This window comes from Ixodes scapularis, unplaced genomic scaffold (genome assembly GCF_016920785.2).
Source record: "Ixodes scapularis isolate PalLabHiFi unplaced genomic scaffold, ASM1692078v2 PGA_scaffold10__122_contigs__length_95168666, whole genome shotgun sequence".
NCBI lineage: Eukaryota > Metazoa > Arthropoda > Arachnida > Ixodida > Ixodidae > Ixodes > Ixodes scapularis.
Window position 1 is genome coordinate 41,487,085 of NW_024609836.1, and position 18,801 is coordinate 41,505,885.

The window sequence follows — 18,801 nt, forward strand, 5'->3', positions numbered from 1 at the left end:
ACCTACACAACTAGTCAGTTTCCCCGCTAAACTTAGCGGGGAAATATACGTCACGTGACAAAACAATTCCCTCATCGATCCCGTATGATCCATTTGCTACATTATAGAACTTCAAAGGTAAAGGTCGCTGCCTTTTTTTTTTTGCACTCTCCGTGTGTTTTTCAACGTTCAGCTGGCATCTTTCACGAGCACGAATCACCAGCTAACTCATCTTCACGCAGTCGCAGCAAGTACCGACTACCGACAACGCGCGACGCTGGCCGAGGACCACGCGCGAGAATGCTCTTCTCTCCAGCTGCCGCGGAAGGTGTGTGTGTGTGTGTGGGGTGGGGGGGGGGGGGGGGGGGGCTCAGTTAAAACGCAACTTCGTATGCGTTTCTTAAGGTAATACGAGTGATACGAGCATAAAATACCCTGCTTTCTGTGATATTCGTAATGCTTGCAGTCGGATTAAGGACAATCGAGCGTTTTTAATAAAATCCCAAACAGGTTCACCTCCCCTTTAGAAGGTTTTCATACGGCGTATGCTTTTCGGGGAAGGGTCTGTGTGACGTCAGTGTTAGAAGTTACTGCCGTCGCTGTGGTGGCATGCTGCTGTTGCCTCACCTGGCATCCAGCGGAAGGACACTGAGCTGTAGTACGGCTGACCCGTGCGACGTGCACTTTAGACGGCATCAAGAAACGGCCCACAGGGCATACGTGTGTCTAAATTTCTACGACCGGACATTTCATCGAACGCAGTTTCATCGAATGCCGTTTCATCGAACGCCGTTACATCGAACACCATTTCATCGAACGCAGTTTCATGGGATGGTTTACTCAAAACAAAATCGATTCCACAACCGAAATTACCTATCTTTATTTTGACTGCCTGAATCCCGGAACTAAGGAGGTAGATTTCATTGTGCTTTCGTAGATAACGACAAATGCTTAAAAAGCCAAACACAGCCGCAACTGTGCAATAATGATCACACGTGGCATTTACCCTACCCTCTCGGTTGCAAAGTGCAATACACTTCTGATTTCTAATTTGCCGCTTTCATCCATTTCGATTCCGTGTTTGGAAAGTTGACAACATTATATCTGGTTTCCAAGTTGACAGAGGCTTACGTTCCAAACCTTACGAAGTAAAGTTTTGAAGACTAAACTTGTTTTCTGTAGTCTCGGGCTTTCCAGCATGAATGACTACAAGCTCGCCCGCCCAATACTTTTTTTTCTCCAAGGTAGTGTCCTGTTACGAAAGCAACAACCCATCTTACCTGCGTCAAAGCTACGCGCTCTCAGCGGGAAGCACTGAGCTTGGGGAATCGGTGGCCGAGTATGTTAAGCGTGAAAAACATGCGAGCAAAAATCGAACCGCAACCATGACAACCGTTGCTGTCCTTGGTGGTTTCCATAGTTACGCCGCACGGTGCTGCAACGCGATGCATTTTGTACTTACATGTGTTTCACGCTTGAGCGCAGCACTGCTCTGAGCTCATGGAGCGAAAGCTCACGCTACAGAACCCAGGGATCCTGGGTTCCGATCGAGGTGAGCATCGTACCGGCGTGCGGTCGTGTATCACTACTGCGAGGTGCACGTTAAAGACCCCAGGCTAGCGGTTGTACTGCACTGGCTAAATTGCTCATCTACAGCTGGGAGACTCATCGCCCGTCGAGGCAGACCAAGTTCTAGGCTGTATAAACACACAACCTAATTATTATTTATCCCCATCTCTGCCCGCTTCGATCTGGATGAGCATCGCACCGGCGTGTGCGGTCGTGTATCACTAGTGCGTGGTGCACGTTAAAGACCCCAGGCTAGCGGTTGTACTGCACTGGCTAAATTGCTCATCTACAGCTGGGAGACTCACCGCCCGTCGAGGCCGACCAAGTTCTAGGCTGTATAAACACACAACCTAAATATTATTTATCCCCATCTCTGCCCGCTTCGATCTGGATGAGCATCGCACCGGCGTGCGCGGTCGTGTATCACTAGTGCGTGGTGCACGTTAAAGACCCCAGGCTAGCGGTTGTACTGCACTGGCTAAATTGCTCATCTACAGCTGGGAGACTCACCGCCCGTCGAGGCCGACCAAGTTCTAGGCTGTATAAACACACAACCTAATTATTATTTATCCCCATCTCTGCCCGCTTCGATCTGGATGAGCATCGCACCGGCGTGCGCGGTCGTGTATCACTAGTGCGTGGCGCACGTTAAAGACCCCCCGCTAGCAGTGGCATCGCACTGACTAAATTTATTATGTACAGCGTAAACCAGTGTCGCATCCGAAACCAGCTTAAGCTCCCCATAACCAAACAGCAAATCTTAACGCACGCATAATGCACCCATGACGAATTCTGCGTTCCCCGGGTCTACCAGAGTGATCAAGACACGTTTAAAATTTTGGTTCGGATTAGTGTATCGGCGCGTCGGCACTCCAAGTCGCCAGTTGATCAAACTGGACAGAAACTGCGAAAACCGTGCCGCGAGAGACTGAGGACACGACGAGATTATGCTAACGCTCTAAACTGGAACTCCAATGACCCTTGAAGTTAAAGCAAGGAGGCAGGCGGGCTGATTAAAGGAGCTGCGCAACGGTTTTAACGTTGAAAGAATTGGCATCTTTTACTTTTGACATTGTTCACCTTGTCACAAATGACAGAAAACACACTTCCTTTCATCGAAATGTTGCGAGTCCGCCGCGAAATAGCGAGGCAAAAATGAGAACATTCCCCGACCTGAAGCCGCGAGCGGCGGCCATGAGAAACACGCGGCTAGACGTCAATGGGGAGTCTTGTAGAAAGATAGCAAGTTGTGCGAATACCTGCTCGGTAAAAGGAAACTTTTCTATAAACCTTGCCGTTCCAACACAAAATATAAATGCGTCAAAAACCTGGTATCATTGAAAAAACTTTTATTATACGGAGTTTTAGTGGCGCCATCTATCCTAGGTCCACAAAACCGTCAGCTATCTGCTACCGCGGACAGGGCCGGACGGGTATGGCCGGACCCGGATGAGACTTTCCATCTTTCACCATATCGTTCGCGCTGCGCCCACCAGCACGTGGTCACGCGGTCGCGAGCGGATGAGTTCTCGCTGCCCACTGATGGCTCTAGAGAGAGAACTTTACCGGAACCCTGCGCCTGCCCCATCGACGTCACTGCGCATGTGACCCGGAATACGATGTACAAGTTGAGAGGTGGCAAAAACCTAGATTTTTTTTCATTTTTTTTAAATAAAACCTAAGGGTATCCAGGCAAAATTTGTTTTCTGTAGTTCACTTTAGAAGTGTCAGGCATCAACTTATACAATTATTTAAGCAAAGCCCTGAAATTGTTGCACAGCTCTTTTAAGGATAGATAGGGTAACTCTGGAGCAAGGGGACAAAGAAAGACGGACAGACACGAAACGTCCTTTTTTTCATCTCGCTCCAGGGTTACCATGTATATATCCAATGACTTGTTGTTACCCAGAATGCACTGCGTTGCACCTCGCCGCCAGCGTCGCTTCGATCTTCAAAGAAGGTATATTGCGGGCGGTTCATTGCAGCTGCGGGCCCGCCTCTACCCGGTCTTCTCCGCCCTGGCATTGGCTTGGACGGTGTGCTGGGAATGCGTGTTCCTCGTTTTCGCTGTTTACGTCACCTTCTTTCTGCTGGCGGGCCTCAGGATCCGCATCGTCTGCTACATGGTCAGCCTCTTGGCGCTCGTCTATTCCTTCTTCACGCGCAAGTTGGATCCAATGCTGGTGAGTACCCACGACCCATCCTCGATACTACAGTGTGCTTGGCATAGTTGCATAGTTGATAGCGCACGCGGTTCCCACGCCGAGGAATAGGGTTCTAACACCGCTCGGCCCAAAGTTTCCTCTTTTGCAATTTTTGTTTTTCCTGGAAGCTTCCAGTACATTCTTGGCTGCCATTGTGCGTCTTGGCTCCGAATCTTCTTGAACGTACTGTGTGCAAAAGAAAAGCGGCAACGTCCTGCTTCGGGACCATCCGCATTCCACCGCCGATGCAAGAAGCCTAGATTATTGTTATCTTTCAGCTTGTAGGCAAACTACGGCTCATTAAAGGTTAAACATTCTCTCGAACTATCCGGGATTCAAACATTACGGTGTGTGGCGCCTTTAGCACACGTTAGGGTGTGCTAAAGGCGCTGTCACACTGAGGAGATATTTCTACAACTTCATATGTAAGCAAGAGGCAACGCTATTTCATGAAACCAGTTGCGGACCTCACGCGGAGAAGCGAACCCACCCTCTCCCACCAAAGGCCACTACCCGTTGTTAGAAGCGCCATCTAGGGGCTGTGATTCAGAACTTGTGTATTTTATAAAGTTCACTGTATCTATTTTAACAGCCATCTCCCAAACAATGTCGCTTCGAATGACGGGAAGCGAAGCTTTCGAGGAGATTGTTATGAGGGGCACTGGTCGTAGATGCAAAGTCTATGGGAAGTTCCACAACTGAGTTGCCCTATACTCGGAGACAACTTTTTCTGGCAATGGAGAGAACGCTAGGGAGGTGGAAAGGCAGGCTGAACAAACGGCTCTGCGTTACAGCGCCTAGTAGCTCCGGTCTTTTTTCTTTCTTTTTCTTCAGTTTCACTTTAAGTTATGGTATCCAGTCGCTGCAGTTCCGTCTTTTCGTATGAGAATCGCGGTTGTGGGTGCTGAAGCGCGACAGCCGAACATGCAGGCATATCCGCGTCTCTTTCCCAAAAGTTCACTCCCTTTAAAACAAAAGACAGCCCTTTGACTGGAGAACTAAGACTGACTAAAACGGTCAGTTTTAACCTTGTCAATCTCCTCTAATATTATTTGTTTAGCGAACCATGCATATATTTCATTTCATTTCAATTTATTCACCTGAAAGCTGTCCGAACAACGCATTACATGTGGGGAGATTCAAAACAAGTGACAGATGTTTAAAAAAAAAAAACAGGATAGCAAAACACGGAAAAGTGAAATGTGATTGCGGATGCACCCAATGCCGTCAATCAAAGCGAAATAAAGAAAGAATAAAGCACGAACAGAGGTACAAAAGCTATTGTACAAAAACAAAATCAATGTGAGTAATTATAAAATAGTGAACTCTGGTCTCTAAATGTAATGGTATTGCTGTCAGTAAAAGTATGACCAGGTAATGCATTCCAGTCTCTGATGCAAAGTACTAAGGGGGAGAACAGGAAAGTGTTAGTGCGACCCAAGAATGGCTCTAGTTTCCAAGAACGATCTAATCTTGGCGATGTAAGACTACTGGCAGGGCGGCAATAAACTGATTTTTTAAAAGGCGAATCGCTGTAATAGATGCTATGAAAAAAACACAGCCGAGTTATTTTACGTCTTTGTTCTAGAGGAGAGAGATTATTGCGAGATTTTAAGGCCGAGACATCAGTTTCCGGTGAGTAGTTGTTGCATATAAATCTTGCTGCTTTGTTTTAGACAGATTCTAGTTTTTGTATAAGGTACGTTTGGTGGGGTTCCAAATGGTGCATGCATATTCTAATTTGTGAAGGACTATTGTCTTGTATGCGAGAGATATGCAGCGTGGATGTAAGAACTGCCGTGAAATTCATCAGCGCATTAGTGTTTTGATCGAAACAAAAGCAGGCACACGCCACGGCGCAAAGTCAAATTGCACCACAACTCGGAGCACGTATAGCGAAACTCGCGCTGCCGAACCCATGGACCCTGGGCTCAATCCCGACCCCTGCTCGTTTACGCTGGCAAGCTCGCTAACTAACCGCGATAAGAAAACGATACACCCTAAAAAAGAGGAGGACTATTTCAGGTAGAAGGTTTAAAAGCGCGAACAGACAGGGACGATAGGAAATAACGACAGGGACAGGTGCTACTCTCGACTGATTTATTGCAAGACCGATGATGACTAGAAAAGAGAAAGATATGTGCTCCAAGAAGCAGGCAAGCTAATATGCTGACTGTGTCACTAACGTCATCTATGAGATACTGCTTAGTTGCGGGAAAGTTTATATAATAGAAACATGACGCTGTTTCAAAGGCAGGGTACGAGAGCACAAACTATCTGTACGCAACAATTCGAGGGCTCATCTGTCTGAGCATTGCAAGCGTTGTGGCTGCGAACCGCATTTAGAGTCAACAACGTTCTCGAAAAAAGCGAAAGAAAAAAAAGTGAAAGCCGTTTACAAATCCCTGTAACGCCGAATTGGAGCGCAGCTCTTGAGGAGGAGGAGTGAAGGGTACTGAGGGGAGGGTAGACCCCTCCCCCTTCTCCTCCTCCTCCCCTCATTCTTTAATATGCTCCGGGGGGGGGGTCACGTGACCTCGGGGGGGGGGGGGGGGGGGTGTCACGTGACTTCGGGGAGGGGGTCACGTGACCTCGGGGAGGCGTGACCTGGGGGTCACCTCAAGGTCACGTGACCTTGGGGGTCACGTGACCTGGAGGGGTCACGTCACCTCAGAAGGTCACGTGACCTGGGGGGTCACGTGGGGGTCACCTTGGGGTCACGTGACCTTGAGATGACCTTGGAAGGGGTCACTTGACCTCGGGGGTCACGTGACCTTGGGGAGGAGACCACGTGACCTCAGAGGGGTCACGTGACTTGGGGCTCACGTGACCTTCAAAGGGTCACGTGGGGTCATCTTGGGGTCACGTGACCTTGAGATGACCTTGGAAGGGGTCAAGTGACCTCGAGGGGTCACGTGACCTTGGGGGTCACGTGATCCCAAGATGACCCCACGTGACCCCCAAGGGCACGTGACCTTCAGGGGGTCACGTGACCTTGAGATGACCTTTTGAGGGGTCACGTGACCTTGGGATGACCTTGGTTACGCCGACGGCGACGGCGACGCCAACGGCGACGGCGACGCCGCTCAAGCCGGGAACGGGCCCCTAAGAGCTGCGCTCTAAAACAGAGCGGGGGACTATAGAGGCTTTCTTTATTAAAAGGAAGAATGACAAGTGCGTTAGCGCGCCATCTGTTAGCCTACTAGATAAAGAAGTGGCTTATCTAAATGGGTGTCTCTAATGTGTTTATTGGCTGTTAGCGTTGTTTGATATGTAAAGGGAAGATGAGTTGTGCTATAAGCGTTGAACGGTCTTGCAGTCAATCAGTTGAAAGTGGCGCCTGTCCCTGTTTGTGTTATTTCCTATCGTCCCTGTCTCTTTGCACCTTTAAACCTTATCCCTAAAATAGACCAACTAGCCCAAACTAAAGTTTAAAGAGCAGTATTTCCTGCTTTAAAGGAGAACCTCACGTGTGCCATATATCAATGTAGAAAGGGAGGAAAGTTCCTCCTACAAAACGGTTGGAAATTTGCTCCCTTAAGAAAGGAAAAAAGTGGACACCTATTTTTACGTGTGGAGAAAGTTGCTCCCCTAATAAGGGAGGAAAATTCACACCCTTTTCTTGCCAATGCAGGAAAATTTCTCCCCTTGTGTAAATGATATAGTTTCCCCCAAATAACGCTCAAAACGGGGGAAAAAAACAACGGGAGAGGAGTTAATGTTTGTTGCTTTCCCCCGCCTTTCAAACGCTATATGTGGGAAGTTGGCACTATCTCTATATATGGCGGACATATTTTTGAATCCGACTTGGCCGGTGACTGCCATCATTTGTCGCATAAACACGAAGAGGCGGAGCAAATATTACTCGTACTGAATACTTATTTTGTATTGCGTCCTGAAATAGCTCCCATCTCTAATTAACAAGCCGAAAAAAGCAAACCTAAGTCATTAGGCTAATTAACTAAAATGTAATAATTATATTTGTAATAATAGTTTGATGAACTATGTTGACAATGGAGTGTTGAAACACACTACATTAGTGCTGAAAATTTCTCAACCAAGTTGTTTTTTTGCAATATTCAGCACCAGTGTAAGCTATAGTCAGGTGCTGGGTAATCATTAATTTTAAATGTTGCAAAAGTATTTCAGTGGATTTCCCAAACAAGCAATATTACTTGTTTTAACAAGATTAGTTGCCGCGGCAGTGAACAAATCTTAGGTCCCAACATTGTAAAACCCGAGGCGTAAGACAGAAGAAGAAAAAAGGGACAACACAGACACCCCTTTTTTTCTTATTTTGTCCTACGTCTCGGGTTTTACAATGTTGAAAGTTCACCAGCTCGCTTACATCTTCACTGTAATTTCTATAAATCTTAGGTCATGCTTTGTCACCGGTATTAAAGAAATTTAATATTGTTCTAATTTTCTACCTGGAGCGTTTTCTTTAGAAAACGTAGATGCCGGGAGTGATGAGGACAAACGAACCATGAACTTCGTACCGCATTAGACAAGTAAAGTGAGACTATCTTTCGTGATATATTGTAACATCTTGAAAACATCACGTAACCCCAAGTCAGAAAGTTAAAGCGCCCGTGTTGAGAGTTCTAGTAAATCGTTTACTCACTCCCGCAACTCTATACGCAATCCGCTATGACCTCCGCGGTATGTACACTGGCAGAGCCGTGTTTTCATGTTTTAGTAGAATGTTTTCAACCCGGTGCAAATATATAAAGTTACGAAAGCTAACGCAACGCCAATAGCAACTCTTTCGGACACTAAAGCTAAGATGTAAAATAAAGGTTTGAAGAGCAGTTGTTAGTAACCTTCTATTCACGCGTCACTATCTAAACATAATTCCATTTTCTATCAAAGTAATTATGTGATGACACTGACTCCCTCGTAGGTGTTTATCTTTTTCGTTCGCTCTTTGCTCTGATATTAGGAGTCACGTGACTTCTGGGGGGGGGGGGGGGGTGTCACCCCGGGGGGGCTCGCGCGGTGCATTATGGGATATTTCCCATAATGCACCACGCGGTTACGCCGACGGCGACGGCGACGCCGCTCAAGCCGGAAACGGGCCCCTAAGAGCTGCGCTCTAAAAAACGTAAGCTGGTTATTCGATTTTATACATACATGTCTTTACTCAAACTTCAGGCGAGCCGGCAATAGACAAGTACACCTGGTGGTGTCAAACATGGCCCCGATAGATTCCATGGGTGACTCCAAAAAGAAATGAGCGGAATGAGCATGGGTCTACGCGGCCCGAATACGTTCCCCGTCGTACTTACTGAGTGCTGTCGTCGGCGGAGCAACTCGCCAAACTTGTGAATTTCACCAATACCAAAAACGACGCCAATGACTAAGCGTTCCCACGTAAACCAATGAGGAAGTGGGAGACGCGGATGATCAGTTCGGCGCAACAGAATTCACGGGAACTGAAAAGGTGTTTCCTAAACCCACCATACGCGGCGAAAGTTTTTTTTTTTTTTTTTTTTTTAATGGGAATTAAAATGTCGCTTTTCACTAAAAACGAACAGGTTTTGCTGTTGTTTTTAGTTTTTACTGATTGGCAACTATCCTATTGCAGCTCGTGGAAAAGCGGCGTGGAGACATGGAGTATTTTCTGACATCAATTACTGTCCCCTGGACTGTGCTGCGGTGCCTGAGTTTCAGCGTGGATTTCGCCACAGACCCGGAGTCTTCCAAGCGCAGGTTTCCGGACTTCTGGATGAGCCTGGCCTACGTCTTCTACCTGCCATCCGTGTGTCTGGGGCCACTCATGAACTACGACAACTTCGTCGCTCAGGTAGGATGCGTGAGATCTGGCGATATTGAAGGGGCGGTGCAACAATGTTTGTTACTTCCCGTAAATGCCATTTCTTACTCCTTGACGTTCGCAGCCTCTTAAACACGCGTTAGAAATCGTTATACAATGGCAGTCCCAGAAAAAAAATGAGAAAGAAACACATAGTTTTCAGCTACTCAACTCGCAGCCAGCGCAAGCGGCCACGTGACCTGACGACGATTATATGCCGCCAACGTTGATCATATCCACGCACTGGGACTGTCAAAACACAGGGCACGCGCTGAGTACCACACATTGGAGAGTTTTAGAATAGGGGCCCCTATGATCGCGGACTCCTAAACCATAGGGGGCAAGAGCGGAGCGATACTCGCGCCACCGGCTTATAGAATAGGGTTTTCAAAACACAGCGGGGCATGCTTGCGCCAGTACGACTAACAAGCGAAATAATGAAACGATCAATATAAGCACATAATATATTGGTGCTTAACAAGCACTTTTTGTTGCTCGCGTCACAGATAAAGGGTAAGGTAAAGCCAAATCTGTCCGTTTTTGAAAAATCACTAAATGTTTCAAGTCCAGACAAAATCTATACGATTGCGACTTTTTCCTTTACACGAAAGCATGTCAATGGAATCCTTTACATCACAGCGCTACAGTCGCTAGAAGGGGAGGTGTCAGAATAGCGCAGCTTGCTCCGTGTGCGGCGGCGCGCTATTCTATTATGACGACGTTAGGTGGTGCGCTCATCATTTTGAGATGGCAGTTGCAGACGCCGCCCCAGGAAAGACTTGCTCGTGACGACAGAAGTGCTTGTTTGTAGACTTTTTCGGGGAAAAGTTGCCCCATGTGTCCAAATTACCGGGTTAGGAAAACGGCAAAAACACAGCTTTGTCCGCGGATGCAGCACGGGATACGTTTCCACGAGAAAGAAAGAGAAGAAAGCCTCCCTTTTCGCCGTTCCCGACGACGACGAGAAAAGCGTCGGCAGGTTCATTCTTGTGTTACGTGAACCAGAAGAAGAGTATCACAAGTCAACAATGAACAAAGTTTAACTTTCAAAAGTATTTTAAGCAGCGCGTATGGCGCAGCGATAGTTACTCCCGGAGGAAGAAAGCACTCGCATTGCAGCAGCGCAACCGCTGCATTCTCATTGGCTGCTCCTTCTCTAGCTCACCAATTCTGACAGTTGCTATTTTAGCCACCGTACACTCGTTGTGCATGTCATTAACGGTCAGACTGGCGTTACTAAATAAGCTCGCTTCAGAGTAATGACACTTCCCATCGCGGTGCTTAGAATCGTGGTTGCCAGTTATCTTAAGCTTTATCTGAAATGACAGAAAACGCTTTTTCGTCCTCCACAAATTTTTCAACAGTTCGCGACAGAGCAAACGAATATTACATGAGCTTTCTAACACAAAATTTAAAGCTCAGGAAGTCGTGCTTTTGAATCCTGACGATCGGTGGTTGCGTCTGCTCTGTACTAAGCGCCAAGATGACGGCGCCCACAACAATATCCGGGAACAGACTGCCAATACCACTAATCTCTATTGTAGTAGGCTGGATCGCGGACCGCGGCCTCGGCAGCTGGGGCCGAGTGTCGCCACCGGCGTTTATTGATTGACACCATTAAATGCATGGGACTCTATGGAAAACATCCGGGAAAGTGGACTTTATTTAATTCGTAGAAGGCTTTCGACGATTAAACCTTCATGGTGTTTTCTAATAATCGTGAGAACTATCTTGCGATGTTTGGTTAAAAGTTCCAAAGCTGTGAAAGTTTAGAGAAATCACTTTTATAACCTCAGTCGTGTTATGGTGTCGGTGTTAGCTGGAGGAGCCAGCCTGAGCGGCTAAAAGATTTGCTCAGTTTTGGTGTCGCGTTCGCTCGGTTTACCCCGTCAACCAATGTCCTGTTCTGCAATTTTACTTCTAAAGTGCATCGTTCTCTTTCGCTAAGCTACTGGTGGAGAACTCTAACCTTCAATTGTGACAACTTCTTGCCGATGACTGCTCCTTTGTCGTTTTCAGTTGCCTTTTTTGCAAGGTGGTGGAACCTGATTTTTAAGTAGCATTCAACGATCCATTTGATCAGCTTGCTGACGTGATCATCTAAGATCGATGAGTCGAGCTGATGCTCCTACAGCGATGGGAACAAGTTCATGTTGCCTATTGTAATGTCGTATAGGACAGCATTCGTAATGGTCAGTGACAACTTGTGACCCTTGGGCAGGTGTCCTCTCCTTGCAGCAGGCATCCTTGTGATGCACTTCTTTGTTTGTGAGCATAGGTGACGACACTGTTTGAGGGTAAAGGCCCGTTCACACTCTTGCGACCGAGTACGACTGAGAGAGACGAGATCTCTTACAACTTCTTAAATGTTTCTAGAATGAGGGAACACACTGACATTGTGGCGCCATCTATGCGGTGACCCTAGAACTGCATTTCACAAAAGCGAAGGTTTTGCGGGATTTCCGAGGTCAAATGTGCGTAATACCCATAGAAAGGCTCGTTTATAACATTGACAAAAGTTTTTCGAGCCAAAAAAGAAAGGATATTGCGCGAGAAATAAAAAAAAAATATGCCGGACCGCCGAGTTTACACTGCTTCCCAATAGATGGCGCCAGTGTGTTCTCTGGTTTAAGAAGTTTTAAGGAACCCAGGTTTAAGAGGTCGCAAGCAGTCGCAAGAGTGTGAACGGGCCTTAAGACTAAACCTCCACGGTTTTTTTTTGTCTGAGGAGTGTTGACATCTTGGCACTTGGGTCCACTTGTGTCTTCCTGTGCTTCAACGCAATCAGGATAGTTGGTTTTCTTTTGTACCATCATAAACACATAACCCGAGATGTAGTACAGAGCGTTTTCGACATACAAAGAGTGACTCGATTCTTGGTACGCTGTCATAGTCATGGTCGTTGTCGGCTCGTGGGGGTAGCTGGTAAACCAGGTTGAGTCTCCTTGCCTCGTGAAAGCCCAGCTCATCCATATTTCCTGTCAGCTGCCTGCTCGCTGTCACTGCCATGAGGACGGTGTTATCTTGGCTCTTGCAGTCTCCCGCTGTGCCAGCCTCAATCTCGTGATGGACAAATGTCCGTTTGTAGGTCGACTTGAAGTGCCCTGCGGTGGGGTTGTTGTTCCACCCCCCTTTGCTGCAGATGGCACAGAAGAGCATCTCCAGGTGGTCCTGAGAGAGCTTGTACGTACGCAGGTACCTTATGAGTGAAGCTGGTCCGCCAAGGAGGCACTCGCACAGGCTCTCAACACTCTCTACAGCAATCAAGAAACCCTAGAACGTTGTCTTCCTGTTGGTCATCAGCAGGGATTTGCCATCATCGTCTGTTAGGCTTGTGATGTAGGCCCGCATCTCGCCAAACAAAAAGCTTTCCAGCGGTACTTTGTGCTGTGCCTCATAGGTGCCTTGAAGTTCCTCGTACAGGGGTTCTTTGAATTCAGGGTGTCAAAAAGCCTGTTGAACTTCTTGATGAAGCTAACAGTAGCTGCTTCACCAGAAAACTGGGGCAGCCTCAGGTCTTCGTTGCAGAACGTGAGGGTATCTACAACACTAGCGCCGACTGTTTGCGCTGCAATCGACACTTATTTCCTGGCTTTCCCACTTGACATGAGTATTCCTTAGCTTATTTCCAATTCAGAGGCCCTCTCTTTCTTGCAAATCGCGCAGTGCGGTCAGGTAGGCCCACTTTATTTCTCGACCCTCACCATCCTTGAGAACCTACAGCGTTGCCAGTGTGTTTGAAGACGTTTCAGCATATGGCTTCCGTCAAGGATGATGTGAGCTTTGATGTCTGAGTCGGAGGGATGCCCGAAGCAGGAAACTATGGGTGGCCTCATGTGAGCGCTAAGTGCCTCTAACATGCTGATGTTAGCACGAATACCGTCGCAGACGAGGGCTGGTCTCAAGACTCCTATGTCGTGCAGATTCCGCAGGCAGACCTTCACTATGTTTACTCGCTCGGGGCCAGTTAAGCTGTTGATCAAGATGTATGCGCATGGCACCTTCCAGCTCGTGTCAAGGCCAACCACGAGCAAGGTAAGAGCTTAAGTTGCCACTGGCTGGCTGTTGTCGTCCACACCGGTGCCCATGTCTACAAAGCCACTGCAGCGCTCTCCAATCCCACTCAAAGTGCTTTCTGATTGCCATTTCGTCGATCATTAAGCTGCACACTACTTGTTTCTGGTTCGTTTTTGCTTCCTCCACTTTTCTTTTCAGTGCTTCGAATGCTTCCCGTGTGAAGCCGGGCTCACCGTTGATCGCTGAATACCATGTTCGCAGGGTAGACTGGTGTGGAAGGATCAAAGCGAATGTCTCTCGTTCATACACGCATGCCTTTGTCAAGTAGAACTGGAGAGTCAATGCGAACATCCGTAGGCAAGGCGGATACCCCTTCGTTCGTTTACATGAGTTGTTATTCATTGCTCTCAGGTGCAGCTCCAGTGGTACACCAGACATTGTGTTCCTGATCACCACTGCTGCATCCTTAGACACAAGCTGCTCTTTTTAAACTCTTCCAGAACTGCCTCCATTGATGTTACTCTCTTCTGAATCACGCGGACCTCTTCTACAGTGTTTTAAGCTTCTTTCTCTTTGCCGCAAGCAATTCTGTGGCACACCTCAGTCTTCGCTTTAAGGCTGACGGGCTTTGGGGTCCATCGTATGTGTGGTCAGAGAGTTGTGGGGCTGGAACTCCATCTGTCTCAATTGATGATGCAGGTCCACTCGTGCCCTCTTGAGCACGCTCTGCACGGGGACATGTTCTTTTCCTCGGGGCCTGCAAGAACCAGAATTCGAAAATATATGGAAAGAGTATCGTCAACCTTACATTAAAAGAATAAAAATTTATTGCGCAGATCACACTATTTTGTATGATAATTGTCTGTTCTGTGTTTAATGTTAACATGTAACATTTCCAGGCTAGAATTTGGTTGAAAGTGAACGACTGACTGATGAATGACTGTAGCCTCGTGCCCCCCCCCCCCTCCGGACATTCACCATACCCTCTCTTCCCCCAGGATCCTCCCCGCCCCCCCCCCCCCCCCGGACATTCACCATTCCCTCCGTCCCCAGAACCCAACCGTTGATCTTTCGTGTCTTGATACTTCAGGAAGCGAATGGCGGCGCACAGCAGAGGTTTGAACTGAACGCCGCCAATTTGTTCCAGCGGAATGTGCTTTGTCGTTTGTATTGGTTCTTGTTACTTGTAAAAGAAGCATCAAGGGACTTTAGCCACAAAGTACACGTATCCGTGGTTTTAGTTATTTTCTAACGAGGCACGCCTGAAAGCATTGGTCATTTAAAGGGATACTGAACCGAAAATTCGAGTTCACAAAACAAGGTCGGGCGGATAGGCAGGAAGCTGCAAAACCAAGAAATATCATTCATACGGCGATATATCTAACGGATCGCCGTATTTTTTGGAAAAGAAGTGCGCGATTGAATCCGGCCGACGAGGCCGACGCGACAAGCCACGTCACGATTCCCGTTCTCTCTCCTCCTCGCTACGTCCCGTCAAGCTGGTGAACCGAAGCGAGGAGGAGAGAAGCGAGGCCACTTCTCATTCTCACATTCTCCCGGAGGACGGTTACGTCAAAGAACTCGCTTGATCGCGCCCTTCTTTTCCAAAAGTACGGCCATCCGTTTGAGATATCGATGTACGAGTGATGTTTTGGAGTTCATAGCGTCCCGTTCAACACTTCTGCAGCCTTACTTTGCGAAATCCAAATTTCGGTTCAGTATCCCTTTAACGGACCCCGCAGGGGGCACCTGGGAAGCTAGGTGTTCGGTGAGTGGCGTCACCACGAACCCCGAACAATGCGGGTTCGCCCGCTCATACCTGACTGTGCGTAGCTTTCCCGTGTCCGGGGAAAAGGGCATCCTGCTGGTTGAGCGGAGCCCGGGGTAGGTTTTCACCTTTGGGGGCCCCCCCGGGTTAGGCAATACATTACTTTGGCCCCGGCTTCTGCCCAGCCCCTGGTCGTACTCTGTAATAATACGTCCGAAAGCCAATCAATTATTACCAAGTACGTCCAACCGAGCTGGCTGTCATTAAAACTCTGGGCGTTTCACACACGCAATTTACTCTAACTTTGCTATGTCGTCGCTCGAAGTTGAATGGTTCAACACGTTGTATTTTAAATAAATTATACTGAAAGTTTCTGCAGTTACTTATTTGATCAATCTAGTAATATAGCACAGTTTGGTCAGGCCGCGACATGGTGACAACAGTGGTGTAAAACATGGACATTTGTTTTTTCAATGTCATTAGTAGGATAATAATGCAGTGGTAATACAAATATTTTCAGCCTACTCCGAATGTCCTTATTTCTGTTTAGGCGTAACTAACGCGCTTTCAAGCAAAATACAAGCTGTCAGATTATGTTATGTACCCAGCAACTATATAAAGTGTGCGACAGTTAATGAGAACACGACTTTGGCGCTTTTTCGCATCTAACTTCGAAAAGATAGTGGCCAGCGTAAATAATGACCACTTCAGTTAGTGCCCCAGCTGATGACAGTACGTAAATACTGAAAAAGATGAAGAAAACCGGCGATGGCATGTCACTAAAAGTGTTACTGAATGTACGTTATAACACACAGGGTATGTGTGCATGCGCAATGGTCCCACAACTCTCATATGTACATACCTTTTTCTTTTTTTCTCTCTCTTCCTTTCTCTCTTTATAATCGTTACCTTCCCTCTTCCCCTCCCCCAAGTGTGAAGTAGCCATCCTGCCAATCTCCGCGGGATAACCTCTTCACCTTTCCAATAAACCAAGTTCTCTCTCGCTCTCTCTCTCGTCGCGCATCGCCGCGCGTTCCGTAACGCGTTGAAGAATGAACAGTGCGTATGTGTCTCCCACCTGATACTCAAGCTAAGATGTCTGGTGCGCAACCATCACAAAGTATAAACACTTACCAAATGTTTTCCACAAAACGTGAGGTCGCAGACGAGTTCAATAAGGGCAAATTGCTCTGAACAAAGCCCGAGGTTGCTGATGAGAGTACGGGCTTGAGTCACATACCTCTTTGAGATTAATTACCGTGTCGGTGTTCGGTCTCAGTGTCGAATACAATGATATATACGACTAGTGATTTTTGTTTGAAATAAAAAGCTGCACAATAAAATACGGCAAGAAGAATATCCTTACCTCATTTGGGCAAAATATCACGCCAAACCAAGCGTAGCGCCTCAGCTGCTGTCGCTATTTCCGAACGACCAGCGTTGCTGCCCTAGCCCTTTGACACATTTTTCCCCACCAATTTACGCGAATTGCACAACAGATATGATCTTGGTGGATCTTGAAAGATTACGATAACAAAAGTAGAACAGACTTTACCGTATTTTCTGTGGTTATCCAACTTACTGATAAACGACTGCTTGCCCATGAATATTTGATTCGAAAATCACCACCCCCTAGTCACCTGGATAAAAGTGCTAATTCCACAGCGGGTCGGACTCGTCACTTTGCTCCAAAGCTAGTCAGTGGGCCTTTGGGAAAGCCTCCACAACGCCAGTTTCACTTCCTGGGGGAAAAAAAATACTGAAACAAAATTGTGTTGTTGGGCATGTTTGTCTAAAACTTCAGTCATAAACCGTGTCAGCGATTCGCATCAATGGCTCTCACGATCTCTGTTTCCTGACGGCTTTATCTTAGACAGTTATTTTTTTCACACTGGTGCTTAGATATTATGAATTCGAGAGTAAATTGCACCTCGTTCGCTCTGTGTTTCAGTTGGAACAGCCGCCCAAGCCCTGGACCGTGGGCGAGCTCGTCGGAGGTCTGATGGGCCTGGTGCGGAGCGCTTTCCACTTAGTTCTCCGTGACCTGATGAACCACTACTTCTACAGGTGCGTATACCAAGAGACATCTCACGGTACCTCTTGCAGAGTCGCATACCGAGCGAACCGTTATTTACATGCACTCTTTCCCGTGCCCATCGTCAATTCTAGAACTTTTTACATTTCGTTTAACATGTACTATATAGCAACTAAGAGAATGGGAACGGTACGGCGTGTTTTTGGAACGCCTGGTTTCCAGCAGGCGCTCCGTGCCTTCCGCCGTGCTTTGGTTTGGTGCGTGCGCTCTCACTCGAGGTGCACGATTTGCCGAAGTATTGTCGAAGGTAGGACGCACGCGCTGAGGGCGGGACAACTGAAGGTCCTCCCTGCCATGGACGATATCTAGCCCCTGTAAAGGTCTTGCTGCGCCGAGACGCGGACCCATGCTTAAGCCTCACACCTGGATTACTATCACTCTATACTGTGGAGAGGCTGCTACAGCTTGTAGTGGAAACAAGCATCAACGTCTTCAACGCCACAACGATATGTGTTGAAAAGACTACCAAACCGTTACATTTCCAATGTTTAAAGTTCCATTACTTTCAATGCTTTTTGGGGGATAACTATTATTCCGTAGTGGTAAAGCTTTCGGCATATTTGGGAACTCTAAATAAAAGGTTAGTTCGAAATAATCTGACCGAACGTCAGATCAATACGTGGGATTCAGAAATACCCGTTTCGTTCAAGGTAATTCCGTTCGTTCAATTGAGCCTTTACGAAATCAATGTACAAACGTTTTGTCAACATTTCCTTTTCGTTTTCTGTCGATAGCGTTGTATGCTCAGGCAATAAAGTACTGTTGTTTCAGCTTGTTCCGAGTTGTAGCAATTTCTGTAGATATACAAGCATTAAATCAAACATGTTGAGCACACAAGAAAAAAAAAAAAAACATGGTGGGATGACCAATTTTTTTTTTTTTCTTTAGACAGTCAACTTCATTTATCTTTGTCATGTTTCATTAAAGCTACAAGTGCTGCGCTCTGACGGCGGGCGTGAAATGTTGAAACAGTATAAACATTTTAACTTTTCGCGTCCAAACAAGTTGCACGCAAAGAAAAAAAATTGCAAGACGCGGCAAAAAAAAAAAAAAAAAAACGTTATGGAATTTATTTCTCGAGACGCTCAACACACACACACAAAAAAGGTGTATCCATTACAGCGTTTGTCACATATAAGACACCCCAAAATTTCAGTTCCACATACAGTGCACTGACGTCAAGCTGACGACGCCAACATTTACGAGAGGCTTGATGACGGTGGGATATAACATATTAAACAGTTAAAGTACGTATCAAAGACTACAGTCAAACAACACTGAGGTTTCGCAGTAGGGCCAAGCAAACCCCGATTACCTCTTTTGCGGTCAGTCACACGTACGTACATTAGCTATT

General features: G+C 47.0%; 1 protein-coding gene across 1 annotated transcript in view; it reads left to right on the forward strand.

Annotated features, from left to right (window-relative positions):
- LOC115325824 (protein-cysteine N-palmitoyltransferase HHAT) overlaps positions 1-18,801 on the forward strand; it is a 102,468-nt gene that overhangs the window by 29,448 nt on the left and 54,219 nt on the right. Inside the window, exons 4-6 of the mRNA XM_029986521.3 lie at positions 3,534-3,731; positions 9,340-9,558; positions 17,304-17,419. Of these exons, the coding sequence (XP_029842381.2) occupies positions 3,534-3,731; positions 9,340-9,558; positions 17,304-17,419 (533 nt within the window). The remainder of the gene's footprint in view (positions 1-3,533; positions 3,732-9,339; positions 9,559-17,303; positions 17,420-18,801) is intronic.